The 15473-nt window shown below is 41.1% G+C and overlaps 1 protein-coding gene across 1 annotated transcript in view; it reads left to right on the top strand.

The window, feature by feature from the left end:
* Positions 1-15473, top strand: part of COL4A4 (collagen, type IV, alpha 4) — a 150975-nt gene that overhangs the window by 68961 nt on the left and 66541 nt on the right. The window contains exons 20-22 of the mRNA XM_010837105.1: positions 4364-4528; positions 9197-9286; positions 10276-10439. Coding sequence (XP_010835407.1) covers positions 4364-4528; positions 9197-9286; positions 10276-10439 — 419 coding nt within the window. The remainder of the gene's footprint in view (positions 1-4363; positions 4529-9196; positions 9287-10275; positions 10440-15473) is intronic.

Here is a 15473-nt window from a genome sequence, read left to right on the forward strand (position 1 = left end):
TCCTGGGTGTTCTTTGGAAGGAATGATGCTAAAGCTGAAACTCCAGTACTTTGGCCACCTCATGCGAAGAGTTGACTCATTGGAAAAGACTCTGATGCTGGGAGGGATTGGGGGCAGGAGGAGAAGGGGACGACAGAGGATGAGATGGCTGGATGTCATCACCAACTCGATGGACATGAGTCTGAGTGAACTCCAGGAGTTGGTGATGGATAGGGAGGCCTGGCGTGCTGCGATTCATGGGGTCACAAAGAGTCGGACACGACTGAGCAACTGAACTGAACTGAACTGAGCTGAGGAGTAAAGCTAATGTCTGAAAATATATGTAAAGCCTCAGCACATATGCACACAAGAGTGAAAGCCATCTATTTACTTTGGGTGCTACATTACTGATGACAAATGGGATTCCAATTGTCTGTTGCTAAACAAGTAACCCCAACATTCAGCATATACCCTTCACTCTTTCCATGGTTCAGGAATTCAGGAGGCATTAACCCAAGTGATTCCAGAGCAAAGATTTTCATCTAATTATAGCTGTAGACTAGGGACTTCCCTGATGGCTCAGATGGTAAAGCATCTGCCCTCAATGCGGGAAACCCGGGTTTGATCCCTGGGTTGGGAAGGTCCCCTGGAGAAGGAAATGGCAACCCACTCCAGTCCTCTTGCCTGGAAAATTCCATGGACAGAGGAGCCTTGTAGGGTACAGTCCATGGGATCACAAAGAGTCAGACACGACTGAGCAACTTCACTCACTCACTCATAGCTGTAGACTAGCTGAAACAGAAACATGAGGACTGGCCAGACATCTCTCTCATTTGTCTCTCATATAGTCTCAAGCCTTGCTATGTGGCTCTGCACTTAACTTAGACTTCCTTACAGCATGGTGGCTTCCGGGTGATAATATTGCTTCCATGGTGGTTCAGGACTCCAGTCCCAAGCATTTCAGCTCACAAGGCAGAACCTGAATTGTCTTTAATAATCTGGCCTGGGAAGCCATACAGCGTCACTCCCGCCATACTTGATTAGTTCAAACAGTCACCAAAGGCTGCCACATTGCAGGGAAGAGGGACCTCCACTTCTTGCTAGGAGACTGTCAGGGTTCTGCAAGAGCATGAGAAGCAAGAGCTACCAGGATGCCATCTTTAATAATGACCATCTTCCATCTGAGAGATTCTGGTACTAGGTGTGCTTAGGACGAAGCAGATAGAAGTGGTTGCTATCATATGAGGGCTTCTGGCTGTTTTGAAGCCAAAGCTGTCAGTATGGGGTTGGTGAGTAGGGTATCAAGGAGGAGGGGCAGGATTCAGCTGCTCCTGCATTACTTTGACTTCCCCTGAACATACTGAATATTACTTTGACCTCCCCTGAACTTCCAGTCCTTTGCTGAGAACTTCCTATAGCCAGTCCCTATACATTAAGGTCCTTATGTGGATTATTTTGTTTCATCCTCATTAGAAGCCTCTGAGGAAGATGTAGAGAATTAAATAAGTTACATAACCTACTTTGGTACCTGTGGCTGGAGAGACAGAGGCCAGGTTCAAATCTAGCATCTCTATGCTTTCCACCAACCTACATGGTTATAGTATATTACCTCTATATAGATAATTATATGAGTCCAAGTTTTTGGCTGTGTTAATAAAGTATGCTCCCCATTTAATTTGAGCATAAAAGATTAGAAGACTATCTCCATATAAGCATATTATTGCTGCTGCTGCTGCTGCTGCTAAGTCGATTCAGTCATGTCCGACTCTGTGCGACCCATAGACGGCAGCCCACCAGGCTCCCCCGTCCCTGGGATTCTCCAGGCAAGAACACTTGAGTGGGTTGCTGTTTCCTTCTCCAATGCATGAAAGTGAAAAGTGAAAGTGAAGTCGCTCAGTTGTGTCCAACTCTTAGCGACCTCATGGACTGCAGCCTACCAGGCTCCTCTGTCCATGGGATTTTCCAGGCAAGAGTACTGGAGTGGGTTGCCATTGCCTTCTCCTCAGATCAGATCAGTCACTCAGTTGTGTCCAACTCTTCGCGACCCCATGAATCGCAGCATGCCAGGCCTCCCTGTCCATCACCAACTCCCGGAGTTCACTCAGACTCATGTCCATCGAGTCATTGATGCCATCCAGCCATCTCATCCTCTGTTGTCCCCTTCTCCTCCTGCCCCCAATCCCTCCCAGCATCAGAGTCTTTTCCAATGAGTCAACTCTTCGCATGAGGTGGCCAAAGTACTGGAGTTTCAGCTTTAGCATCATTCCTTCCAAAGAAATCCCAGGACTGATCTCCTTCCGAATGGACTGGTTGGGTCTCCTTGCAGTCCAAGGGACTCTCAAGAGTCTTCTCCAACACCACAGTTCAAAAGCATCAATTCTTCGCCCCTCAGCCTTCTTCACAGTCCAACTCTCACATCCATACATGACCACAGGAAAAACCATAGCCTTGACTAGACGGACCTTTGTTGGCAAAGTAATGTCTCTGCTTTTGAATATGATATCTAGGTTGGTCATAATTTTCCTTCCAAGGAGTAAGCGTCTTTTAATTTCATGGCTGCAGTCACCATCTGTGGTGATTTTGGAGCCCCCAAAAATAAAGTCTGCCACTGTTTCTACTGTTTCCCCATCTATTTCCCATGAAGTGATGGGACCAGATGCCATGATCTTCGTTTTCTGAATGTTGAGCTTTAAGCCAACTTTTTCACTCTCCACTTTCACTTTAAAATTATATGCTAGATACCTATCTGAGGGCTACCCTAAGAGTTCAGATGGTAGAGCATCCACTTGCAATGCAAGATATCTGGGTTCGATCCCTGGGTCAGGAAGATCCCCTGGAGAAGGAAATGGCAACGCATTCCAGTATTCTTGCCTGGAGAATCCCATGGACAGAGGAAGCTGGCCGACTATAGTCCCTGGGATTGCAAAGTGTCAGACATGACTGAGCGACTAACACACACACACAGATGCCTATCTGTATGATTTAATGCATTACCTCTTTATTTTCTCCTTATTTAAAAATTTTAGTGAAGTATAGTTGCTGTACAATATTATAAGTTATAGGTGTCTGAGTGAACTCCGGGAGTTGGTGAGAGACAGGGAGGCCTGGCGTGCTGCGATTCATGGGGTTGCAAAGAGTCGGACACGACTGAGTGACTGATCTGATCTGATCTGATAGGTGTACAGTATCAGTCAGTTCAGTTGCTCAGTCGTGTCCTACTCTTTGCAACCCCATGGACTGCAGCACGCCAGGCCTCCTTCTCCATCACCAACTTCTAGAGTTTACTCAAACTCATGTCCATTGAGTTGGTGATGCCATCCAGGCATCTCATCCTCTGTCATCCCCTTCTCCTCCCACCTTCAATCTTTCCCAGCATCAGGGTCTTTTCAAATGAGTTAGTTCTTTGCACCAGGTGGCCAAAGTATTGGAGTTTCAGCTTCAGCATCAATCCTTCCAATGAGTATTCAGGACTGATTTCCTTTAGGATGGACTAGTTGGATGTCCTTGCAGTCCAAGGGACTCTCAAGAGTCTTCTCCAGCACCACAGTCCAAAAGCATCAACTCTTCAATGCTCAGCTTTCTTTATTGTTCAACTCTCACATCCATACATGACTACTGGAAAAACCATAGCTTTGACTAGATGGACCTTTGTGGGCAAAGTAATGTCTCTGCTTTTTAACATGCTGTCTAGGTTGGTCATAACTTTTCTTCCAAGGAGCAAGTATAGTGCTTCACAATTTTAAGGATTATGCTCCAGTTATAGTTATTATAAAATATTGGCTATATTCTCCATTTTGTACAATATATCTTTGTAGCTTATTTCATACATAATAGTTTGTTGCTCCCTACCCAAGTATTGCCCCCCTCCTCTCCCCACCAGTAACTACTAATTTGTTCTTTATGTCTTTGAATCTGCTTCCCTTTTTTTTATATTCAGTAGTTTGCTGTATTTTTTAGATCCCATGTATAACTGATATCATAGAGTATTTGTTTTTCTGTGAGCTCATATTTTAATTCACTGAATGTGTTGATGTGTTTGTTCAGGTTAGGTTCTATCAAAATATCAAGGTGGGAAGATTTTAAAAGTAAATTTAATTAAATAATATATACTACTTTCCCAATAATTCCAAAGAATGGACAAAAAGAAAATTTGATTCCCCAAATCTTTCTTATTACCACTTGTGTTCTTGTTTCAAAAGAGTTGAGGCATTTTGATGGCTGGGATACTCAGTTATTTTTAAACTACAATTTTTTTTCCTTAAAAAAATTCCACAGCCTAAGAAAGGTGCACTGATTTTTATTTCTTACACAGAAAAAAAATTTGAGAGTATTAATGTGAGATTATCTGAGTATATGTGGTTTTCATTCTTGATTTCTCTTGGAGGCATGATGGGACCTCCTGGGCCACGAGGGTTTCCTGGTCACCCAGGATTTCCAGGGGCAGCTGGGGTTCCTGGAAGAGCTGATTCTGCTCCAGGAAAACCAGGCAACCAGGGACCAACTGGGCTGCCTGGAGTGCCGGGACTGCCGGGACCTCCGGGATCAGATGGTAAGGTGCTCTTCATTCACATTTCATAACATTTATGTTGCATTTGATATTTGCAGTATCATACAGAAAATGTGACTTTCCAAATTTTTTAAAGGTTGTCTAATATTTCATAAGCCAAGTTAGTGTTATTAACAATACAAAAACGTCAACTGATATTGACCTACCACATCAATTAAAGTATGTGAAAATGTTTGGTTGAGAATTTTAGTGTGATGATAGAATTTTGTAAATGAACACAGTTTTTATTTTTTGAATATAGTTTTTATTTTTAGGAGTCATATGCAGACCAGACTTAAGAGTCAAACAGCCCTATAAAGCCTTTTGTGAAAAATAACCATCCCAGAGTCTCCTATTCTGTCCACCCCAGGGGCAATTATTTCCACACAGTTAGCTGAATCTTTTGTTATTTGTCTTTTATGACCATTTAGCAAACATATGTCGCTATTTCTTAATTTTTCAGTTTGAGCAGTATTATTTGACTTACCTGTCCACAGATGAATGTCCCCCATTCCTTGCCATACATGCACGTTTTCTGTTTCTACAACCTATCAATACAGTTATCATCATTATTTTAGTTAAATATTCAGTATCTATACTGAAAGATTATATAAATGTTATTCATTGATTTATTCATATAATAATATATATTACTCTTGCACTTTCCCAGCATGGCATTTAGTTAATAATTGTCTTAACATTCTTTTTTGTGTGTTTGCTTGGTTTTCAATATACTTATTGCTAATTCAACCTCAAATCATCGAAAATTGTATAAATCTCTTAATCATGCATTCTAACTCATTACCAGTGTTATCTCTTTGAATAAGTCTCTTCTGGAGCATTATGACTGTTCAAGTTAGGTCAGGTTGCAATTTCAAAAGCTGATGCTAAGATCCTGCCTTGAGATCTTCCTTCATCGTTATCCTACATATTGTGTCTCTACCTGTCTTTCTGTCTCTGCCTCTCTTTCTTTGGGTTCCTTTTTCCCCACAACTCATATATTTCTTTGGTCGCTTTCAGTTCAGTTCAGTTGCTCAGTCGTATTTGACTCTTTGTGACCCCATGGACTGCAGCACACCAGGCTTCCCTGTCCATCACCAGCTCCCAGAGCTTGCTCAAACTCATGTCCATTGAGTCGGTGATGCCATCCAACCATCTCATCCTTTGTCCTCCTGCCTTCAATCTTTCCCAACATCAGAGTCTTCTCCAATGAGTCAGTTCTTCACATCAGGTGGCCAAAGTATTGGAGCTTCAGGTTCAGCATCAATCCTTCTAATGAATATTTAGGACTGATTTCCTTTACGATTGACTGGTTTGATTATTTACAGTCCAAGGGACTCTCAAGTGTCTTCTCTAACACCACAGTTCAAAAGCATCAATTCTTCAGCACTCAGCTTTCTTTATAGTCCAACTCTCACATCCATACATGACCACTGGAAAAACCATAGCTTTGACTAGATGGATTTTTGTGGGCAAAGTAATGTCTCTGCTTTTTAATACACTGTCTAGTTGGTCATAGCTTTTCTTCCAAGGAGTAAGCATCTTTTAATTTCATGGCTGTAGCCACCATCTGTAGTGATTTTGGAGCCCAGGAAAATAAAGTATGTCACTGTTTCCACTGTCTCCCCATCTATTTGCCATGAAGTGATGGGGCTGGATGCCATGATCTTCATTTTCTGAATGTTGAATTTTAAGCCAGTATTTTCACTCTCCTCTTTCACCTTCATCAAGAGGCTCTTGTTCCTTTTTGCTTTCAGGCAGAAGGGTGATATCATCTGCATATATGAGGTTATTGATATTTCTCCCAGCAATCTTGATTCCAGCTTGTGCTTCATCCAGTCTCACATTTCTCATGATGTACTCTGCATATAAGTTAAAAAAGCAGGGTGACAGTATACAGCCTTGACGTACTCCTTTCCCAATTTGGAACCAGTCCATTGTTCCATGTCCAGTTCTAACTGTTGCTTCTTGACCTGCATACAGATTTCTCAGGAGGCAGGTAAGGTGGTCTGGTATTCCCATCTCTTGAAGAATTTTCATAGTTTGCTGTTATCCACACAGTCAAAGGCATTGGTGTGGTCAATAAAGCAGAAGTAGATGTTTCTCTGGAACTCTCTTGCTTTTTTGATGATCCAACAGATATTGGCAATTTGATCTCTGGTTATTCTGCCTTTTCTAAAACCAGCTTGAACATCTGGAAGTTCTCAGTTCATGTATTGTTGAAGCCTCGCTTGGAGAATTTTGATCATTACTTTGCTAGCACGTGAGATGAATGCAATTGTGTGGTAGTTTGAGCATTCTTTGGCATTTACTTTCTTTGGGATTGGAATGAAAATTGACCTTTTCCAGTCCTGTGGCCACTGCTGAATTTTCCAAATTTGCTGGCATATTGAGTGCAGCACTTTCACAGCATCGTCTTTTAAGATTTGAAAAAGCTCAACTGGAATTCCATCACCTCCGATAACTTTGTTCATAGTGATGCTTCCTAAGGCCCACTTGACTTTGCATTCTAGGTTGTCTGGCTCTAGGTGAGTGACCACACCATCTTGGTTTTTTGAGTCATTAAGATCTTTTTTGTATAGTTCTGTGTATTTTTGCTACCTCTTCTTAATATCTTCTGCTTCTGTTAGGTCCATACCATTTCTGTCCTTTATGGTGCCCATCTTTGCATAAAAGTTTCCCTTGTATCTCTAATTTTTTTGAAAAGATCTCTAGTCTTTCCCATTCTTTTGTTTTCCTCTATTTCTTTGGATTGATCACTGAGGAAGGCTTTTTTTTTTTTTATCTCCCCTTGCTATTCTTTGGAACTATTCAATTGGATATATCTTTTCTTTTCTCCTTTGCCTTTCGCTTCTCTTCTTTTCTCAGCTATTTGTAAGGCCTGCTCAGACAACCATTTTGCCTTTTTGAATTTCTGTTTCTTGGGGATGGTTTTGATGACAGCCTCCTGTACAACATTACAAACCTCCATCCGTAGTTCTTCAGGCACTCTGTCTATCAGATCTAATCCCTTGAATCCATTTGTCACTTCCACTGTATAATTGTAAGGGATTTGATTTAGGTCATACTTGAATGGTCTAGTGGTTTTCCCTTCTTTCTTCAGCCTCGTCTGTTGGTTTACTTTCTCATTATGCTTTGTGAGAATGTGTATAAATTTGGGATATTTGAAATACCTTTATTCTACTGTGAAATTTGATTGATAGTTTGGTTGAATATAAAATTGTAGATTGCAATCATTTTTTCCTTCAGGTTTTTGAAGGCATTTTCCTTTCTTTTTTTTTTTTTTTTAGTGTTTTTACTAAGAAGTTCAATAATCTTTAGATAGTTGATCCTTTGTTTAAAGTCTCTTTTTTCTCTGAAAGCTTCTAGGAATTTTTCTTTGTATTCAATGTCCATAAATTTCACAGTGATTTACCTCAGTGTGGGTAAATTTGCAAGTACTCAGAGCAGTTTCAATTGAACACAAATCCCTCATTTCTGGAAAAATGTCTTGAAGTAATTTTTTTGAAAATATTCTGTGATTTTTCCCTCTGCTTTCTATTTCTGGACACAATATATTTGTCTGTTTCAGAATCAATCCTATACCTCTCTTTTTCAAATCTTCACCTATTATCTTCATCTTTTTATTTTTCTTTACACTTTCTGATACACTTCCTCAACTCCATATTCCAACTCTGCTTCTGAATTTTGAAATTTCTTCTTTAATAACCATTTTTTTAAAAATTTCTGAGAATTTTGTTGTTGGTGTTGTTCTCTCTTAATGTATCTTTTTGCAGCAACTTGTTCATGTCTCAGGGATGAAATGCCTTCCTTTGTCTGCTTTTTAAACTATATAGTTTATTTTTTAAAGATTTCTTCTTACTGTATTGTCTGTTTTCTCTTATTTGAGGGAGTTTGTTTTTTCCTGCTGCAATTTTTAAGAAAGAGTTCTTAACTATTTAGCTGTTTCTTTGACCAGTCAACCTATGTGGGTCCTCACTGTCATTCTGCTTCGGAGGTACCAATGCCTGAACTTTAGGAGAAATTTTTCAGTCAGCTATGCTCTTTTTCTGCTTCCCCTACAGCCTGCTTGGAGTTCAGCTTTTAAACATCTGCTAAATCTTTTTACATTTTTTTTTTTTTTTTTGCTGTTGTTTCCTTTCTCTTGTTGTTTCTTTGTCTTAAGGAATTCTGCCTTTTTATAATATTCTTTTACTGTCTGTTTGGAGAGAACAAGGAACTTACTGTTTGTACTTTATCTGTCATCTTTGATCAGATATCTCTGAATTTTTGCTTTTACAAACTCTGCTTTATGCTTTCTTTATTAGGTAATTATTGATAATTGAATGGGGGAAAATGATCTGTGCCATACACTTATTCTTACTTTATTTGTTTTGTTTTGGTATATTTGTTTTTTTTATTCCCTACCTTACCCTACAATCCACTAAATTAGGGCTGAGATTAGGGATGGTTTTAATCAATGGTTATGGTACCAGAAGCTTGCTGAGACAACTGTATGGTCTATTTGTGTACATATTCTTATATCAGAGAGAAAGAATCTTAAGAAAGGAGTGGAAGAAAGAATAGGGGTAAGGGGATGATTGAAGTATGAGAGACACTTCTACTTGTCCGCTAGTAGGTATTCACAAAAATCGTGTGATTCTCTCTGCACTCCCCTATCCCACTGTGAAGCTGTATATTGTACTGTTGGGCAACCCGGACCACAAGGAACAAAAGGCAAAGTGGGTCCTCCAGGAAGACGAGGCTCCAAAGGAGAAAAAGGCAAGTATTCCTCCAAGTAGAATTTCTAGAAAAAAACAGCAGTGGAGGGTTGGGAGGCATTATATGATATGTACAGTGTGGCCTTTCATTTAGGTTTTTTACTCCCTTTAGTTACCCTGTGACTACCTAACTCATTGTGTGCTTGTGACGTGATTAGACCTTGCCAAAAAGTCAAATCCATATTTTAGAATATAAAGGAGACATTTATCTGCCATGAGATTTGTCTCAAAGCGGTGACTCTTTTCCATGAGATCCTCTCAATTCCTTGAAAAAAGCAGAGATAGGACAGTTTTGATCTTCAATTTCAATTTCTCTCTGTGGGTCCCATCTTTCCTAAATTCACCAAATGCCTCTAGCTCTCTGTTTCTACACTCTAAATTGTTTGGTGTGTTTTTGGCTAACAGAGTCAGGCAGGTATGAAAGCTGAGCAATTTGATTATCCTAATGGTATTTTTTAGACTAAAAATCCTGATGAGTAGAAAATGCATTTAGTGAATTATCAACTGTGATATGCATTCAATAATCCTCTTTACATATTTTATTTGGATTCTTTAAATGTTCAAAGTTTATACTCTAACCAATTTTAATTGTTGTTTTTTCAGCAGGAACCAAATTAAGAGTTTTTTTTTTCTAAGCAGGATCCAAATAAGAGCTATCTAAACTTTTAAAAATAAGAAATTTTCTTATTTTCAAAGTTTCTGCAATAGAGTTCAGCATTAGCTTTTCCCCTTGATTTTACCAGGGTGAATTTTTTAAGACACAGAACACCCCATTGTCTAGAAACAACATGTCCAGCCACATAGACCATAGCTACCTCCACATCATGCTCTGTACCCCTCCCCCATCACATGTTGTCAGTTGTCTGCGATAAGAATTGTGTGCATCAGACCCTTTTTGTTCTTATTCACACTATTGGTTTTGTATAGTAAGGACTTTATTGGGATTTCATTCAGGAAATATAACAAAGCTGCCTTTTATCCTCTGTCTAGGGAGCTCAGGGCTCTGTGCCTGCCAGCCTGGTCCCATGGGCCCATCAGGCCCTCCAGGGCCTCCTGGGAGGCAAGGGAGTAAGGGAGACTTGGGGCTCCCTGGGTGGCTTGGAGAAAAAGGTTCCCCAGGCCCTCCTGGTGCCAAAGGATCTCCAGGGCCACCGGTGAGTAACTTCCCAGTTTTTTTATCTTTTAACAGAGTTATAATTCAGTTGTACCCCTCTGTAATTTATAGTGCTATATATATGTTTTTAATATATGTATTGTATATATTGTAATATATATAATGTGATATATATGGTTTTTAAGTTTTTTAATTTATTTTTATTGATGTATAGTTGAATTACAATATATTATATGTTTTGAATCTATAAGTATATTAATGGCAAAAAATTGTCTCTGTCCTTTTATTCATCCATTCATCATTCATTTGTTCAATCAATTGTTTATTGAGGACTTACTATGCTCCAGGTGCTATTCCAGATACAGCAGGGACCAGATCACAATCTCTGCCCTCCTGGGGCCCCTTCTCTGTGGGGAGAATACACACATCATGACAGATAGACAAGTGAATGTGCACTATGGCAGACGGCAATAAAATCCATTGCCATCTAGTGTGGTTTGAGTGGAGAGAATGAGGGGCAGAGTAGCAGATGAAGTCATAGAAATGGCTGGAGGTTAGGAGGGGTTGGAGAGCATAGGGTTTTGTAGAAGGGCTGGCTTAGAACTTGTGCTCTGAATGTCATGGAGCAGCTGGTGGAGAATCTTAAGGAGGGATAAATCTGACCTTGGTTTTAACAGTATCACACTTGTAGCTTTGTTAAGGACAGACCAGAGAGGATAAGGGAGGAAGTAGGAAGATTTAGCTGAGCGATTGCTCCAGTAATCCTGGTGAAATATGAAGGTGGACAGGTTTCCATATTAATGTTGGGTGTGGCGGGAGGTGGTCGGATTCTAGATATATCTTGACCACAGAGCCAACAGATTGGCTGTGAGACCAGACATGAGATATGAAAAGCAGAGAAGTAAAGGATGGAACCAAGATGGGGGAGGAGGGGCAACATGAAGAGTAAGCATGGGGTAAGAAAGGATGCAGAGCCATTGGGCACATTTTAAGTTTGAGGCACCAATTAGACAAAGAAGTGAAAGTGCTGGGTAGAAGCTGAGATGATTCAAGTGAAGGATCCAGATGAGGGATTGATTGGCCTGGAGCTATAAATATTGGCTCTGTCAGAGTTTACATGATGTTTTGTGCCAGAGGGTGGGTGAGATCTTGCTGTGACTCTCATTTGCTGACTGTTCCAAGGAACCATTACAAGTGCCCTGGGCTGAGGCTGTCCCTCTGAATAAGATCAGTGCCCTCCAGGGCACACTCCTCTGGAGGCTGGAGACAGCCTTTGTTACAGGGGCTTAATCCTGGGGTGGCCTGGGGCCCAACCATCAGCCCCAGTGCACTCTTTTCCATTTCCCTCAGGAAATCTTGGGAAAATAAGATCCCAGTTTCAGAGCCTTAAGTGAAGGTTTTTCTTTCACTCTTCCCACACCCCACTTGTAACATTAGCAAAGTCAACTCAAGGAGAAGCTACATCCTTCATACACATATGTTGAATGAACGTGGTTGTAATTACTAAGTATGTTGCGTTTTATAGTCTGATTTTTTTAATTCAACATTTTTTCATAGTCATTTTTCTGTGTCGTTACTTACTCTTCTTAGTGAAGGTTTTATTGACTCTAAGCTTTTTCCTGCCTTCACACTGAGTTGCTTCTCAGAGCTAGCATCTTGGATTGTGAGTCACAGATTTATCCAGGGTTATCCTGGCAAAAGTTTATGTAATGCAGTTGCTCCAGGGCTTACCTCGTTAGTATTTTTAAATGTTTAATTTATATTGAAGTATAGTTCATTTACAATGTTGTATTAAACTGGCCATATTTCTGATGTCTTTGTTCTGTATATGCTTCTGTCCATATGACTTCTCTGTATTAAATTCATCAAATTGGGATCACAGTTAGGGACCAGGTTCACACCATGGGGCACAGGAAAGGAAAGGAGGGAGCGAGGGATGAACAAAAGGACCCACAGACAGGGTGCTCTCGCTCCTCCGTACATCTCTCTTCTGCTGATCCCTGGCCTCAGCAGCCACAGGTTGGTGGCAAAGTACCAAACAGAAAAATAGGTTTATGTTCTCAGCCATTTTTTTCTGTGATTGGACCAAAGCTTTATATTCCTTGCCTTAGCCTGAGAGCACTTCCTAGGAAGGGAGTTTCCCACTAGGATGCTCTAGTGCAAGGCATAGGGTTTAGGAGCACGTGGACCAAGCTTTACACCCCAACCCTGACACCGGTGATCTCTGCGGCCTTCCTGGAAAATCTGTATCACATCACCTATCCTCCAGGGTTAGTAGGAATTCAGTTCAGCTGTGCATTGAGAGCTGTCACACAGCAGTGAACCAGATGACCAGGGTCACTGGCCCTGAGGAGCTGCAGGGCAAACCAAAGGTCACAGAATGACAAGGGCTAAACCTCTGGCAGTTTTGGTTTTGTCCTCACGGTCTTTCTTTTTGTATTCTTCATATGAGATCTGTGGCTGCCTTTGAGAAACTGGAAGTTCGTTAACACAGGTCAATGTGTTCCCACTGCTGCCACAAGCGGAGAGGTGGTCATGCCTATGAGAGGAGGTTGGGGTGCTCTAGTCTCCACTATGCCCTTTTGCCTGCTTCTCAGAAGGGCACAGCCCCCTGATGGGCATCTATGGCTGAAGTCCCTGCTTTGGCTTCATATAAAATAACTGATACATGCCTGGCGGAGAGGTCTTCTTTGTTGCTGCTGAGATTTTGTTGTTGTGTTAACCTTTGCCCTGGAAGTTTTTTAGGTTCCACATTTGTTTCACTGGAATCCAGGGCGGTGAAGGCAAGATGGTTTTGTTAACTATAGTGTCTTCTGTACCCAGAATAATGCCTGGTAACTTGTAGGTTCTCAGTAAATCTCTTTATCAAAATCCAAACACAGCGCTGGTAATGTTTTTTCCCCTTACTAGCTCAACTAAGTCTATGATCTAACTCTAATACTTAAAATTCTACACCTGCAGAGTACTAGAACTGTTTGTCCTAAGTCTCCAGTGTGCTGGCCAATAAACTTCTTAGACTCCAGGGTGAATTTGATCTTCAGGGTGAAAGTGCAGGGCTTCCCTGGTGGCTCAGACAGTAAAGAATCTGCCTGCAATGCAGGAGACCTGGATTTGATTCCTGGCTCAGGAAGATTTCCTGGAGAAGGAAATGGCAACCCACTCCAATATTCTTGCCTGGAGAATCCCATGGACAGAGGAGCCTGATGGTCTACAGTCCATGGGGTTGCAAAGAGTCCATGGGGTCACAAAAGTAAACTGTTCAGACTCCCAGGGTGAGTTTGATCTTTAGGATACCCCGGTCTTGTTTATTTAAGCATGCCACTGTCAATCTCTTTCTGGAGAGAAACTGGTTCATGTGCTCTGGCAATAGCTTTCTGTCTTGATAGTTCAGGTACTAGAAGGACATTTTCATTAACCAACTCTTGGATTGGATGCTGTCTGGCATATACTTTGGCCAGTCTCATTGTTAACTCAAGAGTTAGCATAGACAGTAAAAGTAAGAATTAAGACAACGAACACTTCACCTATACTTCCACTTTATGATTTCTAAAGCTCTTCTCTTGTCTCATTTGGCTGTTTCTACAAAGAAATTTTTTCAACTCTCCCTTCTGGACATCATTGCACACAGGATGGTGTCCTAGAATGATATTTTGGGGAATATTGAGTGGTGTGTGCAAAGTGATATTTTCTTTACATTAAGTGGCTCCCAACTGTTTGGTCCACTTTAATTTTGATACCTGTTGTATACATTTTAGGCTGTTTCTTCTCTCACTGATGCTGCCATTGTGCTTATTCCCACTGGTAGCTCTACTCCCCTTCATAGTTCACCGCTCACAAACTGATAGAAACCAGGCAAAAAGATAATGAAGTCTGCTAGAACATGTTGTTAGATTGTATGAAGATAAGACAAAGTAGCATCTGTATAAGCAAAGCAAATATTCCATCCAGTCATTTTTACTTCCTTCCAGATTCTTATCTATGTTTCTTGATTATTGAAGTCACTAGATAAGTGACCTTAAGCTATGTACAGTGTGTTTCTATAATTGTATTTACTGTAATGCTTGGTCACTCTAATATACCAAAAGTAGGCTAAAAGATTTTTGAGATAGCTTAATATTTGATCATATGTATCACTTACAAAACCATGACCCAAATAGTCCAGTCTCAGAGCAGCGTTGAGATCAAAAGATGATAAACCCATTGGCCAAAATTAGTTGTTTACTTGTCATAAAGTGGAAATACATCGATTACAGAAGGTGTTCTTATTTTGCCTTCTCGTGTTCATCAGTGTTCATCAGTATCACAGTTGTTTTCCTCCCTAGGAATTTTCATCCCTCACGTCTGCATTCAACTCTAGTGGCAGCTCTTTTTTTTAATTGTTAAATTTTTTGGCCGCACCTTGCAGCATGTGGGATCTTAGTTCTCTGACCAGGAATCGAACCCTCTGCATTGGAAGCACAGAGTCTTAACCACTGGACCACCAGGGATGTCCCTAGTGGCTCAGATGGTAAAGAATTTGCCTGTGATGCAGAAGACCTGGGTGTGGTCCTTGGGTTGGTTGGACACCACTGAGTGACTGACACTTGCACTTTCACCAGGGAGGTCCCTCTAGTGGCAGCTTTTGTGGTTACCGCCCCTCCCTTTCCTCCCAATTTTACACTGCTGCTGCTGCTGCTAAGTCGCTTCAGTCGTGTCCGACTCTGTGCGACCCCATAGATGACAGCCCACCAGGCTCCCCCGGCCCTGGGATTCTCCAGGCAAGAACACTGGAGTGGGTTGCCATTTCCTTCTCCAATGCATGAAAGTGAAAAGTGAAAGTGAAGTCGCTCAGTCGTGTCTGACTCTTCACAACCCCATGAACTGCAGCCTACCAGGCTCCTCCATCCATGGGATTTTCCAGGCAAGAGTACTGGAGTGGGGTGCCATTACAACACCCAAAATAGTAAAATTTTTTATTATAAATTATTTTGAGATGCTTTTATTTTATGGCTCCCAAAAAGTTGCACAATCATACAGAGAGGTCCGGTGAATCCTTCACCCAGCTTCCCCCAATGATATCTTGTTGTTGTTTAGT

This window comes from Bison bison, unplaced genomic scaffold (genome assembly GCF_000754665.1).
Source record: "Bison bison bison isolate TAMUID 2011002044 unplaced genomic scaffold, Bison_UMD1.0 scf7180017864068, whole genome shotgun sequence".
Taxonomy (NCBI): Eukaryota; Metazoa; Chordata; class Mammalia; order Artiodactyla; family Bovidae; genus Bison; species Bison bison.